The sequence below is a fragment of the Macrosteles quadrilineatus genome, unplaced genomic scaffold (assembly GCF_028750875.1).
Source record: "Macrosteles quadrilineatus isolate MER2022 unplaced genomic scaffold, UCM_ALF_1.0 Scaffold_6__1_contigs__length_79288215, whole genome shotgun sequence".
Classification (NCBI taxonomy): domain Eukaryota; kingdom Metazoa; phylum Arthropoda; class Insecta; order Hemiptera; family Cicadellidae; genus Macrosteles; species Macrosteles quadrilineatus.
The window spans coordinates 72,870,208-72,885,322 of NW_026542599.1; the positions used below are offsets into that span (position 1 = coordinate 72,870,208).

General features: G+C 33.9%; 1 protein-coding gene across 1 annotated transcript in view; it reads left to right on the top strand.

Moving 5' to 3' along the window:
• LOC128997638 (cylicin-2-like) overlaps window positions 1–15,115 on the top strand; it is an 84,575-nt gene that overhangs the window by 1,238 nt on the left and 68,222 nt on the right. Inside the window, exons 2-3 of the mRNA XM_054423276.1 lie at window positions 147–305; window positions 2,011–2,253. Of these exons, the coding sequence (XP_054279251.1) occupies window positions 147–305; window positions 2,011–2,253 (402 nt within the window). The remainder of the gene's footprint in view (window positions 1–146; window positions 306–2,010; window positions 2,254–15,115) is intronic.

Here is a 15,115-nt window from a genome sequence, read left to right on the forward strand (position 1 = left end):
GACAAAGGGCCAAAAAGGGGAAAAAGGCCAAAAAGGGCCAAGGGCAAAAAAGGGCAAAGGGCATAAAGGGCCAAAAGGGCATAGGGCCAAAAGGGCCAAGGGCAAAAAAGGACAAAGGGCATAAAGGGCCAAAAAGGGCCAAAAAGGGCCAAGGGCAAAAAAGGTCAAAGGACCAAAAAGGGCAAAGGGCCAAAAAGGACAAAGGGCCAAAAGGGCAAAGGGCCAAAAAGGGCAAAGGAAAAAAGGCAAAGGACCAAAAAGGGCAAAGGGAAAAAAGGACCAAAAAGGGCCAAGGGCAAAAAAGGGCAAAGGGCATAAAGGGCCAAAAAGGGCAAAGGGCCAAAAAGGGAAAAGGGCAAAAAGGGCAAAGGGCAAAAAAGGTCAAAGGGCCAAAAAGGACAAAGGGCCAAAAGGGCAAAGGAAAAAAAGCAAAGGACCAAAAAGGGCAAATGGAAAAAAAGGCCAAAAAGGGCAAAGGGCCAAAAGGGCAAAAAAAAGGGCAAAGGGCAAAAAAGGAAAAAAGGGCCAAAAAGGGCCAAGAGCAAAAAAGGGCAAAGGGCATAAAGGGCCAAAAGGGCAAAGGGCCAAAAGGGCCAAAAAGGGCCAAGGGCAAAATAGGGCAAAGGGTCAAAAATGCAAAAGAAAAAAGGCAAAGGACCAAAAAGGGCAAAGGGCAAAAAAAGGGAAAAAAGGACGAAGGGCAAAGGGCCAAAAGAGGAAAAAGGGCCAAAAAGGGCCAAGGGCAAAAAAGGGCAAAGGGCTTAAAGGGCCAAAAGGGCCAAAAAGGGCAAAGGGCCAAAAGGGCCAAAAAGGCCAAAAAGGGCCAAGGGCAAAAAAGGGCAAAGGGCCAAAAGGGCCAAAAAGGGCAAAGGGCAAAAAAGGTCAAAGGGCCAAAAAGGGCAAAGGGCCAAAAAGAGGAAAAAGGGCCAAAAAGGGCCAAGGGCAAAAAAGGGCAAAGGGCTTAAAGGGCCAAAAGGGCCAAAAAGGGCAAAGGGCCAAAAGGGCCAAAAAGGCCAAAAAGGGCCAAGGGCAAAAAAGGGCAAAGGGCCAAAAAGGGCAAAGGGCAAAAAAGGTCAAAGGGCCAAAAAGGGCAAAGGAAAAAAAGGGCAAAGGACAAAAAAGGTCAAAGGGCCAAAAAAGGGCAAAGGAAAAAAGGTAATGGACCAAAAAGGGTTAAGGGAAAAAAGGGCATAGTGCCAAAAGGGCAAAAAAGGGCAAAGGGCATAAAGGGCCAAAATGGCCAAAAAGGGCAAAGGACCAAAAGGGCCAAAAAAGGGCAAAGGACAAAAAAGGTCAAAGGGCCAAAAAAGCGCAAAAAACAAAAAAGGTCAAAGGGCCAAAAAAGGGCAAAGGAAAAAAGGCAAAGGACCAAAATGGGCAAAGGGAAAAAAGGGCCAAAAAGGGCATAGGGCTAAAAGGGCAAAAAAGGGCAAAGGGCATAAAGGGCCAAAGGGGCCAAAAGGGCCAAAAAGGGCAAAGGGCAAAAAAGAAAGGGCAAAGGGCCAAAAAGGGCAAAGGAAAAAGGCAAAGGGCCAAAAAGGGCCAAGGGAAAAAAGGTCAAAGGGCCAAAAAGGGCAAAGGGACAAAAAGAGCAAAGGGCCAAAAAGGGCAAAGGGCAAAAAAGGTCAAAGGGCCAAAAAGGGCAAAGGAAAAAAGGGCCAACAAGGGCAAAGGGCCAATAGGGCCAAGGTTAAAAAGGGCAAAGGGCAAAAAAGGTCAAAGGGACAAAAAGGGCAAAGGCCCAATAAAGGGCCAAAAGGGCAAAGGGCCAAAAGGGCCTAAAAGGGCCAAGGGCAAAAAAGGGGAAAAAAGGGCAAAGGGCAAAAAAGGGGGAAAAGGGCCAAAAAGGGCCAAGGGCAAAAAAGGGCAAAGGGCTTAAAGGGTCAAAGGGGCCAAAAGGGCCAAAAAGGGCAAAGGGCAAAAAAGAAAGGGCAAAGGGCCAAAAAGGGCAAAGGAAAAAGGCAAAGGGCCAAAAAGGGCCAAGGGAAAAAAGGTCAAAGGGCCAAAAAGGGCAAAGGGACAAAAAGAGCAAAGGGCCAAAAAGGGCAAAGGACAAAAAAGGTCAAAGAGCCAAAAAAGGGCAAAGGAAAAAAGGCAAAGGACCAAAAAGGGCAAAGGAAAAAAGGGCCAAAAAGGGCATAGGGCCAAAAGGGCCAAAAAGGGCAAAGGGCAAAAAAGGTCAAAGGGCCAAAAAGGGCAAAGGGCCAAAAAGAGCAAAGGGCCAAAAAGGACAAAGGGCAATAAAGGGCCAAGGTAAAAAAGGTCAAAGGGCCAAGGTAAAAAAGTGAAAAGGGCCAAAAAGGCTAAAGGTAAAAAAGGGCTAAGGTAAAAAAGGGCAAAGGGCAAAAAAGGGCAAAGGGCATAAAGGGCAAAAAAGGGCAAAGGGCAAAAAAAGGGGAAAAAGGGCCAAAAACGGCCAAGGGCAAAAAAGGGCAAAGGGCCAAAAGAGCAAAGGGCCAAAAAGGCAAAGGGCCAAAAAGGGCAAAGGAAAAAAGGCAAAGGACCAAAAAGGGCAAAGGGAAAAAAGGGCCAAAAAGCGCAAAGGGCCAATAGGACCAAAAAGGGCCAAGGGCAAAAAGGGCAAAGGGCAAAAAAGGTAAAAGGGCCAAAAAGGGCAAAGGGCCAAAAAGAGCAAAGGGCCAAAAAGTACAAAAGGCAATAAAGGACAAAGGGCAAAAAAGGACAAAGGGCCAAAAAGGTCAAAGGGCCAAAAAGGGCCAAGGTAAAAAAGGGCAAAGGGCAAAAAAGGGCAATGGGCCACAAAGGGCCAATGGCAAAAAAGTGGCAAAGGGCCCAAAATCGGCCAAGGAAGAAAAAGGGCAATGGGTCTAAATTTGCAAAGGGCCAAATAGAACGAAAGGCGAAAACGGTCATAGGGCCAAGGGCCAAAAAGGGTAAATGTTAAAAAATGGCAAAAGGCAAAAGGGCCAAAGGCCAAAAAGGGTAAGGGGCTAAAAAGTGGCTTTGGACTGTTTTGTCTCTGTCCTTTTTCGGTACTTTACTGTTAAGGGGAACATTCATTATTATTGATGATTTCATTTCAATTCATCGATATTTTTTCCCTTTACTATCCATATTGCTGTACACCTGATTTAATATCTTCAAACTTAGCTTAGAACAGTTTCATTTTAATATACTTTCCATAAATGGAATAAGTTATTACCCTAGCATGGTAAGACCTACCTATGGAAATTTTTCACACTGATTTAAACACAATTTTTAATATAAGCATGAAAGTGTTGGTGATTTTTTTCTTGTTGCAAACAATCTGACCTTAAAGGCCACAGAGAAAATCTTGCTGGAAAAAGAAAAATCTGAACAAATGAAGTGCAACACTCAATTTGCTCCATGTCTTCCATGAACTAGTTCGTCTGTTTTTTGTATGTTTCTGTGTAGAAATATCTCATTACCCTATTTGTTTGTTGTTTTTAATTAATATAAAATTATTATTTCATATTCAACAGGTACTAATGAGTAGATTTATAGTTTAAGCAAACGGCTCAGCTTTAAACCAATTGCGTTTACCGGGCTCATTTCCGGTCCAACAATCACAACAATGCATCTGTGTTATCGCGTTTCCGGTCGGTGGAACCAACCCTTGCATGTAGAGTGATATGTTGCACTACTTCACTCTCCACTGCAATTGACAAATACACGTAGGTTTGTAGCAATTATAACATTTTATCTGTTAAGACTTGCGTAGATACTTTTAACATCAATTATTACTGTTAATATAAAATACCCCCACCCCATCAAACATGCAGACTAAGCGAATTTCCATTTGCCTGATTTGATTTTCAATCAAATCTATTCAAATAACATTAGGTTGAACGAGTACCTAGATTTACTGCCTACAGGGAGGTTACTACCACATATTATTAATGTGTTTTAGGAAAATATTAATAGCTTAGTATAAAATAAATAGATTTGCCAGGTTTGATCCAAATATATCCATAAAAACAAGCAAACTACAACAGTTTACTTATTCATGGAATAACATGGGAATTTTTAATTTACAATTATTTCTCCGTAACCAATAATCATACAGAAACACTTCAATATACTAAATTATTGTGTTTAAGCTCCTCAAAATTTTCTAGAGAAAATTTAGGAAATTTTATGTTTTGAGGGTCAAAAACGAGAAAACCCAATTTTTACCCCCTAAAACCCCGTTCCCATGGTCCAATCATGCTGGTTCGCGAAATCGTTTGAATAGACGTAGGTTTACACGTTTGTACCAAATTTCATCGAAATCAGATCATCTTTGCTCGAGTTATTGTGCTAACGGACACAATTACCAATTTTAACAAAAAAATACGGCAAAGTGTTGTAAGAGTTATAAATACTAATCTTTTATAATAATAGGTTGTTAAGAAATTTCCACGAGTTATAATTTAAGTGGGGAAGCACAAATAAAGAATGTAAAAAGAGTGAAATACAATGCTAAAGGGGGATAAATATAGGAAAAGCTAGGAGTCAGCTGCTACAAAACATCAGATAGGCCTCGTAAACAGCAAAATATTGTACTGTACCATCATTCGCTTGAGTTCCACTTACCTTTTACGATCAAACTTTAGCATTGTTTTACGCACGTTCTGCAGTATACATCAATATTTCAGATAAGTTCTTCGATACTAGATATGAAATATTAGCAATCTGTTCAGTAAAATTATGAATATATATTTTATAGTTCTGTATAAACTATAAACGTGTTTTCAACACGTATTTTATTAGGCAATAGCATGCTTAGTACTAAGAAATTGAATTAACGAGTAACAGGAAATACGTTAACTTTTGGCATTTAAGTACTAACGACTATTTAAGTTATTCTATAGCAATAAATATTTGTGACATTTTATTGAATAATTACGATTTGTTTTTAAAATATTACACATTATAATGGGGACAGTTTCAAATAATTTGTCCATGATCAATCGTTGTAACAAACTTTCTGGAATTGAGAATTATTAAAGTGAAACAAATTTGATTGAAATCTGATGTTGACTAATTGAAAAACTTCTGTGAGTCTTGTTTATAGTTTGAGCTTATACTGGAGTAAAATTACAGTTTTAGTTATATTAGTCAGAAGTCAAAAAGTTTGTTTTTATATAGATGAACAATAGAGTAAATACTATTTACAATAATAACATTTTATGTCCTATTCAATTTGTATTCTTTATGCTGTTACTTAAGCTGAGCTACAACCTTAAGTATAGCTATTATAGACATAACCAATGCATGTAAATTATGTAAATCTGGTTGAATAAATGACTTATGACTTATTAGTATATTATACTGTTTTGTTTGATCGAAAGGAAAACAAAAAAGTCTACCAATAAAAACCAACCATTATTATTAGTAATCAATGAATGTTTTGTTTTTATTTAAAATTTTAATAATTTTTTTATATGTTAATCATTATAAAAATGTATAAAAAAATACTTCAAACCTAAAACACGAAGGTGAAATGGTGCATATCGTATGGAATCATAAACAAGGAAATATCGGACCCTTAACCGCTTATATCCTACTTTGCTTTTACCATTGTTCTCATATAGTATGGCTTATACAATACATGGTTTTTAGTATTTAATTGAGTCAAAAATCTTCATTATTTTGTAATTAAATAAAACTTTAGAGTTACCTTAATTTGTATTTTAGGTGGAATGTGTTTATTGTAATAATTTATATACAACTTAAAATTTGTTGGAAAACGTTAAAATAATTGTATTTTTTATGTACGTTGAAGCTTAAGTTTTTGATAATTTTTCACGATGATGTATTATAAAATTTAGAAAAAAGATCCATCTAATAGAGCAAAATATGGAATTTTTTTTTCAAAACCACTCCAATGGAATGGTGGAGCAACATTTTAATTTATTTGGATAAAAGAAATGTTTCATTAATTTGTATTTTCATAATGTGTAGTTTTATATTGCAATTCATATATGACACTGCTATAGAACAAAACGTAAAAAATGTTAGAAAAACGATGAATGCAAGATATATAAAAAGTTAGAATATAAGCTGGAGTTTCTATATAATTTTTCAAACGATTATTTTTTTATATGCTCTCTAATTAAAGAAATATTATAAACATATTGTTTTATTTAATAAATTTTGTAGATCCTGTAGTCATTTTATATTTAAACTCAAATTATTATCGAACTGTATTTTATGTCCATACAAATAATTAATTAACAGAATTAACTATTAAGGCTGTAAAAACTTCTTTTTTATTTATAGTATTATTAATTGACAATATTACAATTTACAAGGATCATATTATTAGTATTTAATATTAAATAAAATAATATCAATCTTTTTTTTTATTCCTATCCCTAACCTTGATCCATTCTCACAACATTTTCTTCAAAGATCGCATACCATACACAAATATTCAAATTAAAATATATAAATCTGTTTAAAAACTACATTGGTTGTAGAATCTACATTAACTGGTTTTGTTTTCTGTTATTAACGATATGCAGAAGGTGTAGTTCAATATATTCCCTGCGTGACGGAGATGATGCACTAGGCATGTCACGTTATGCATAAATCTCAGGATATGCATAACATTCTGGCAACAGGAGTGAAAATCTTACTCTAGTTGCCATACAGCAACTTGCATTGCTAGTTCTTATAAAATTTAACCAATACGTTAATTCTTTATGATAAGTGTTCTACAATTAAGATATAATGATTTTATAAACATAGAATAAGCAGTAGAATGCTTAGGAAACTCTGGTATAAGTATACAAATTAAATGATACACATACTTTCTGATTTTAAATAAAACAATCATCCTCAATATTTATGATCTTTTAAAAGATAAATTCCTTCTTCCTATTAAGAATTTTGAATTTTATTATTTTGTTTTAATTGCGGATCCTTGCCTAATTGGGGTAATTTAAATTTTGGTTTAAAATGTTTATTTTTATCTCTGTTGGATTTGTCCCAGTATATTTTTACGTGATGTTTATTAGTCAATAATTATTTTTGCACATCTAAACCATTGCTAAATTAAGATAATCGTAACTTAAGCGATACATTGAATAATGAAATATTTATTTATGCACTACTAATACTAATACTTACTACTTAGTCATAGTATTTTTAGATAACCACAATTTTGTAAAGATATTTCCTTTCTTGAAATTTTGTAAAATATTACTATGGTAAAAAAACTAAGCATAATTCACAATTCGTTCAAGTTTGTGTTTTTATGTCAGTAAAATACCAATGTTCCCATATAACTTTTAAAACTTAGAACTTTAAAATCCGGTTTAGATATCAAGTTTATTAGGGATATAAAAAAAATATTAATCTCACACACCTTTGACCTAACAATTTAATTTGGTCAGTACAATACCACTTCCAGCAATTCTGTGTACCACAGACAGTAAGGTCTCCAGAGAGAGGACCGTGTTATTCCCTGATTGGACTTGCATTATTAACAATGTGTCCGACATTGTCTATAAAGATGCCAGTAGGGTAAGGTATTTCCCTAGGTCCCCTGTTAGTTTTACTAATAAAATTAATTATTTTATTTGCTAACAAGTTAACCATAAGTCTTATTGCTCAATGTTGCTAATCTCTCAACAATAAGTTTTTATCTGGCACTATAGAGCGGTGTACCGGGATTGCGCCACTAGGGTCAGGTACACACCGGAAAAGCACCACTGCCTAATCTACCCTCCCCCCAAATGTTGTATAACCCTCATTGCGCCAATGTGGCAGTTCTTCAAGTTCAGAAAATACTTCAAGTTCAACTTTAGTTTCTCCCTTTATTATCGGGCTAGGTTAGGTTAGGTTAGGTTGCATTACATCGTCCACCCGATTGCCTAACTACCTGGGGTAGCGATGGCGCAATCCCCGTACGTGCAAGGCTGGCCCTTTTTAAGGTGCATTGTCCCTGAAGCGACTCTTGCGATAGTAGCTCAGCGATATTAGCTGAGCACTGGTTAGCGTTGTTTCAAATGGGACCATTGTCCTTGACGCGACTGCGACTGGAGCGGCTAGCGGCTGAACACAGCGACTGTAGCGGGTCTGCTCTGAGGGGAGTCAGAGTCGCAGTCGCTGAGCGATTTGTGTTGTGTATAGACTTGTTTTGGTCGTAATCTCTTCAAAGTATACACAACTGCTTTTTACCCCTGAAGAAGATTGATATGTACATATTATTAAATCACTACTATTATAAATTATACATGAAAATACTTTTTAAAAATGCAACGTTTTTAAACGCACTATAAAGTGAAAAATAATTTATAAATATGTGGGGAGAATAAATACTTGTAAGATTTAAAAAAACGTGGGGCGCATGCTGATTTATAATTATCTTTACCTACTGAACTATTATTATATATTGCATGCATCCCACGTTTTTCGTTTTAAATCTTTTAAGTATTTATTCCCTCCACATATTTATAAATTATTTTTACTTTTTAGTGCGTTTAAAAACGTGGCATTTAAAAAAAAGTATTTTTATTTATAATTTATTTTATACTTTTTAGTCTTTAATGTGTAAATATGTTAAATCTAATTTATATGGCCTGTTGATACATACCAAACCCTTATTATCTGTAGTCATATGTTTTATATTTCCTTTGAACTGCTTATTTTATATTTAGAATCTCTCGGGAGCAGAACCTGTACCTCTACCCAAGATTTCGAACTGTCAAATTCAAGTATTTACGGCTGACTTCAAAATGTAAACATGGAAAATTTGGAAGCCCATGGGGCTTAGCCCAAGGAAGATATAAAAATTAAATGATATAGTATTACATTGTCATCCATTTGTGAGCTGTGTTCTCTAGTTTAATGTCTCTAGCTCGTCGGGAAGTTAGTTTAAAATTTATTGTAAAGTTTGTACCGGACAAGAAAGCGAGCTAATAAAAACGTTTTAAAATTAGGAGGTGTCATGACACTCATAGCACCAATTCACTCGAAAGTCAGCATACTAATATACAGAATCGCTCTAGAACAATCGCTTCAGGGACAATGACATGGTTAGCTACTATCGCTGAGCTACTATCGCTGAGCTACTATCGCTCAGCTACTATCGCAAGAGTCGCTTCAGGGACAATGCACCTTAACCCTCACATAACTGGTGCAATACCGGACTACCAGGATGAATTTGTTAAATAAACGTCCAATCCTCAATACTATTATTAATTTAAAAAGTACTGTCGGTAGCCATATATAACAGGTTTGTCAAAGGAGTTAAATCGGAATTGGAATATAGAGTCTACATAATTTTCCAAAAACCCCCGTTGTCCTTTCCCAACAAAACCCAATACTGTTTACAGCAAAAGATTTCACTTCCATCGATTCCTTCTGATTTCAATCAAAGAAATCAATTTATTTGCCGAAACTAGCTCAAAGGAATCGTAATTAATCGTAACTTTGACAGATCATTCATTAAACAAATCTGCTCAAGTTTCTTCATCTCATTAGGCATAAGTAATATCCCTTGTATCTATGACTGATTCGGTGGCAGAAATTGTAGGCTTAATGGAGAACAGTTATCATTGACTACTGATGAGGTTTCAATTGCCAAAAATAACATGCCTCTTCATTATGCTTTTAACAGCTGCTATTTGATGCGGACATTTATAATGTCACACAACTTGTCGTATAGACATAGGAAAAGGGGGGAAGTAAACATCAATGTTTGATATGAGTATTACGTTTTTTGTGCACAGCGTTTCTTACTACTGATTTACTTGCATATAACTCTGCGTATGAGGTACAGTTTTATATGGGTACTAAACCAAACCAACCATAAACCATCTCTCAACCGAAAAAAAACTGATTTATGTTTTTTTCTATAATATATAGTAAAATTATATTTTCTTACTATTTCAAGTATTTTGTTTATTAAATATATCTTTCTGAAACCAAAGATACCAAATCATTATATTTTAAGACTTATTGGAATAAAACTTGGTGCTAAGCCTTCTTGCATACTTCAGTGCTTAAACAATCATTTTCAGCTATCAGTTTTAATTGTTTTTAAAATGTGTAATCAAGAACATTATTCAAATCTTTGCTGTCATAACAGTTTTTAATTTAATATTGATAGAGACAAGGGTTTTTAATGTTCCGAAACATAGGTAAAAAAGAAAAAAAGCAACATTAAAATTCGTTTGTTATACATTCTTGCATGTAGTATTAAAAAATATAAAGTTTCTAAATATAAATCTGGAACAAGAAGTGAGTTAGCAATATAGAGTTTAACGTAATTTTTATTTCACTTTTAATATAATAAGTTTTATTGTTAATATCGTTCCTATAAATATACGTCTTAGGATTCATGGTATACATAATAGATTACCTTCCTCCTAATTTTACGATGTAGAAACAATTGGAAAATAGTTTTACTTCATACATTTGTATATTTTGTGTGGTTAAGTATAAAAAATCCCTTATGTAGCAAGATATCTAAAAGTCCAAAACAGATACTAAAGTAGAATAGGCACATCACAACAAGGTACATATATCTGGGTTTATGGAGGTTATCCCATTTAGGACAAAGTGTGTCGTACCTTATCTCTTCAACGTGGTTAAACCCGATATTACTTCTCTTCCAAACTTTCAAATATACGAACAAATATTGGATAAATATCACGTAAAATATATTTCACGGTCCATAATTATGACAGTTAGAAGACTGTTGGACTAAACATCATTATTTAAATTGATCCCATTTTCACTGTTGAAGACACATTACGTTCATATTTTTTCGTTCATAAATTACAATTGTTTGAATATCACTATGTAGAGGATGCACTTATATTCATTTATTGGTAGTAATCTCTAGGTCATATAAAATATGCATATTATTTTTCATTTGTTACTTTCCTATCCTAAGACGTTAGGATCTAGCCCGGAACCGTTCCACATTAATAGATGGTCGTGGCATTAATACCTTAATGCTATCTCTTCGTTTTTGACCAGGTTAACTGAATTAACTGCGTCGTTTTTTTTATCCAATATAAAACACTTTAGTAAAATACAATTTTCTTGTAAAATTTCAAATTACTACAATATGTACAAACAGGTCAACTGATTTGTCATTGTTGTACTATCTTATTTTTACTTCTTGCATAGCCAAGCTTAAAACTAACAGTTTTTATTTCACTCATTATATCAATGTTATACAGGATTTTTTTAAACTGTTGGCCGACCTATTTATATAGTTATTTGTGTAACTAGTGGGCGAAGTGGCACTTTGCTGCGCACGAGAGAAATGTTAACTAACCCCTAGTTTAAAGTTACTCTAGTTCAACTTAAGTTGTCTTGCTTCGTTGATGAAGCACTATTTTTTTAGCTAAGTATTTTTCAACAAAAACAATATGTGATTAACAAACAAAGTTCGAGTTTACAAAGACTGGAAAAATGTTTGAATCAAAACAAAAACAAGTTGATGATATGTTCTTCAATAAGTGGGTAAAACCCATCTAAGAGTCTTAAGGTAAATTGTTTAAAATATTGTTTAAGTGTACATTTAAAAAAAATTAAAAATACGTTGTTTCAGTATTACAAAAACTACTATCACATGACACAATAAGGTACTTTCCCTATCTACCTGAATCTCAAAGTTCCAAGAACTCAGAGTGAACTTCGTGTTAGAAAGTGGCAGAGTCAGTCTCCGTGTAATTGTTATGTGTTGAACGACCTTTGCGACTTGACACTGACGTTTAGTCTCTTTGCTTGGCAAGTTTGTGTATTTTACTTCTAAAACATTCATCACTAATACATAGCTTAATGTGTACTTGTTTACACCTCCTACTTAATACAGTCAGCATAATTAATATGTTTTCTTCCTAGGACGCTAGGCACAAGCCCGGAATTGTTTTTCACATTACTTCGGGTTAGACCAAGGGGTTACGGCATTATCACTTAGATAAAATCCATTGGTGATTTGGTGGGATTCGAACCGCGCTCTAACCACTAGACCAGCTAGCTCGCTTCCCATACACCATATAAGTAAATTTTTTATAAGTAGGTATGTTTGAATTTTTTTAGGGAGGATGTAGGTGAATTTGAAACCTAATTACAAGTATATTGTAAAAATTACACACTGTAAAACAGTTTAAATCAATTTAAAGATAGGTTTTTATAAGTGAGATTCATCAAAATAATTATTTTAAAAGAAACTCTTAGTGGTTTTAGTTCTAAAATGCACAAATAATTGCTATCCTTGTACTTTTAAGATTTAACTGAAAATCAATTATATTGTTTAATTGTTGCTACGCTAGTGGTTTGCGTCTTTGACTTCACAAGGGATAGGTTCAATTCCCGTCATATCTACAACATGGATTTGGACCGCTCTCCCTAAAAACGTGTTTAATTCTTTTTTTCTGAGATATCTCCTGTAAAAATGCGTCCAGCGAAAACAAGATTAATAAATAATAAATTAAATGTACAGTTGTGCTGAATGCAAGTTATATTTCAATATCTTCTCGATTATAAGTTTTTCACGTGCAGCATTCAACTGCCTGAAGGGGAACAGCTGTAATATCCGTATTGGAAATTGGATAGCATGACAACATTTCATCGTACATGCTGTGGATTGCAGATGTCAATAACCTTTCATATTCTTTGGTGAAATAGAAGCAACAGATACGCTGTGTTAAAGTGTACCTTCAAATATATAATTTTAACATTTAACGTGAGATTTACAACTAAAACGGGTTTAAATAAATTCGTTGTATGAAATGCAAAATATCTCATTACACTATAAATTTTATAAAAGACTTAAATGTATAAAACAAGTAAATGAATGTACTTTAAACTAGGGGCTCATACTAACGTTTACTAATAATAGTTTTATTATAATTCAATGCAATGCTCACGGTGACAGGATGAAAGCTAATTGACAAGAAAGGATTATTTAATTTTTAACTTTGTAAAAGTTTAGCTGGTCTAAAAATATTTGTATGATTTTGTAATTTTTCTATTCACTTTGACATTGTATAAAAGTTAAAATTCAAAATCATATTTTCCATGAGGAATGTCTATAGTTTATTACAAATATTGGTTTCTGTAGTACATTTAAGTATGATTTGCTTCAGATATTTTAGATTTTGATTCAATGTTAGGTTTTACTATCGATCAACTATTGAACAGTATTATTTTTCTAAAGTGGGGTTTGGAATTTTCAGTAATAAACAAAACATTACCGATCGCTACATTCATATTTATGTCGATTTTAACCCTATTTCAATAAAATTTTAATACAAATAATGTACTCATAAAATATAGTTTGGTACTAGTAAAATGTTAGATATTCCTTAAACTATCTAATCGAATTACAGATTAGTTTTTAATTGACGTTGAAAATGGATGCAACCTGTATTTCTCGATCAGTTTGCATCAAATTGATTTTAAATTAAACTAGGTACTTAAGTTTTTATAAAATACGTAAACTATTTAAAAGATCTTTTAAGGGTGTACGATTCAAATTATTTAATTTTTTAAATCTGTTTAAGACAAATATATTTGTAGCAGGACTCAATTTAAGCTAAGTAACTCTATGTTCACCTGATTGGCAGAATACTTAGGGAGGTAGTCGACACGTGCTGTGCCCTGATTGGCCCTTCATTATTAACATAATGACCTGGTAGTCGTTTAAAGATCCACTAGTAAGGTAGGATTAAGTAACATACATTACAACTGTACGCATTGCGTAACGAATTTACTTGCATTGTAAGCTAATTTTCAATGTTTATTTTTGTCTTTATTTTGGCATAAAAAACTTAATCATGTGATGGGAACTATAGGGACAGTTAATAAGAATTAAATTTATTTTAATATAATTAGATTTTTTTCAATGACCTTAGGCATAATAAGCTTTGGCTATTGGTGTCAGGTTAATACAATACAACAAAAAATGCACATTGATAAAAATAAAATTAAATCCGAAACCAATATTTTTGTTTAACTACACACACAATAAACATTAGAATATAATTTTGTATAAGAAAATACTTCGAATGGAAATATAAAATTGGTTCAAGTACTTAATTAGCCATTACTTAATAAGGAAAATGAAACTTTTTAATTATGATAAAAATTGATAAGTGAAGCAAATATTCAAACAAAGTTTATAACTAATTGTACTCAGCTGTTTCACCAGGGAATTTGTGTAAAACCATCGCTTTATTGAAGAAAGTGACGTATTTGTACGCGTAGCTTTTACATCATTGTAAACTTATTTACCTAAACAGTTAATTTAGGACGTTTAGTTCAATCATTGTACATCTTGTAAAAGCTTACACGGTGAGATTTTAAACCCAGCCAGATTCAGAATCCAGGGTAAGGAGGTAAATCTTGAGATGTAATAACATTGTACCATAAATCCCAACTGCTAGTTCCCAGCACAAAGTATGTAAAAGAAGTTTTGTAAATTCATACATTACTTTCTTGCCTTATTCCTTACTACACTGTTTGTTAAGGTATAGACTCTGTAACAAAAGACCTGCAAATATCTTAAAAGATCCTTAACAAGCCTAAGAGCTTTCCTTTAACTCGGGGCTAAACAACTTTTTCTAGTAACAACTGCTTTTTTTCGAAGACGATAGGAACGAGCCTGGAATTTCTTTTTCACATTATTTCCGGCTATTATCACTTAGATAAAACCCATTGGTTACTTGCGGGATTTGAACCAGGGACCTCAGGGACTGAAGGCTTGCGCTCTATCCACTACACCAGCTCGTGCCTCCAGTTTGATAAGTAATAATAACTTGCATTGTAGTTTGATATAACTCAACTAGTCTACACGCGAAATAACGGGAACACTTACATGAACTTGCAATAATTGTATTAGAAAATACAATATCAAGATTGTAATTACAATATCATATTTGAAATTACTGCACGTGTAAGTTAATATATTAGGTATCTCAGTACTGTCACATCTATCCCTTTGATCAATATAGTAATCTTTCTCAGCCTCTTGAGGTGAAAAGCTTTATTCCTGTTTCAAAACACAAGAGAACGTCTCTTGGCCAAAATCATCACGAATCATATACAACCTTCAAGATGTCAAATTTCCCTCGAGTCATAGACTTCCTTTACACGGTGAATCACGTAATATATAGGTTTATAG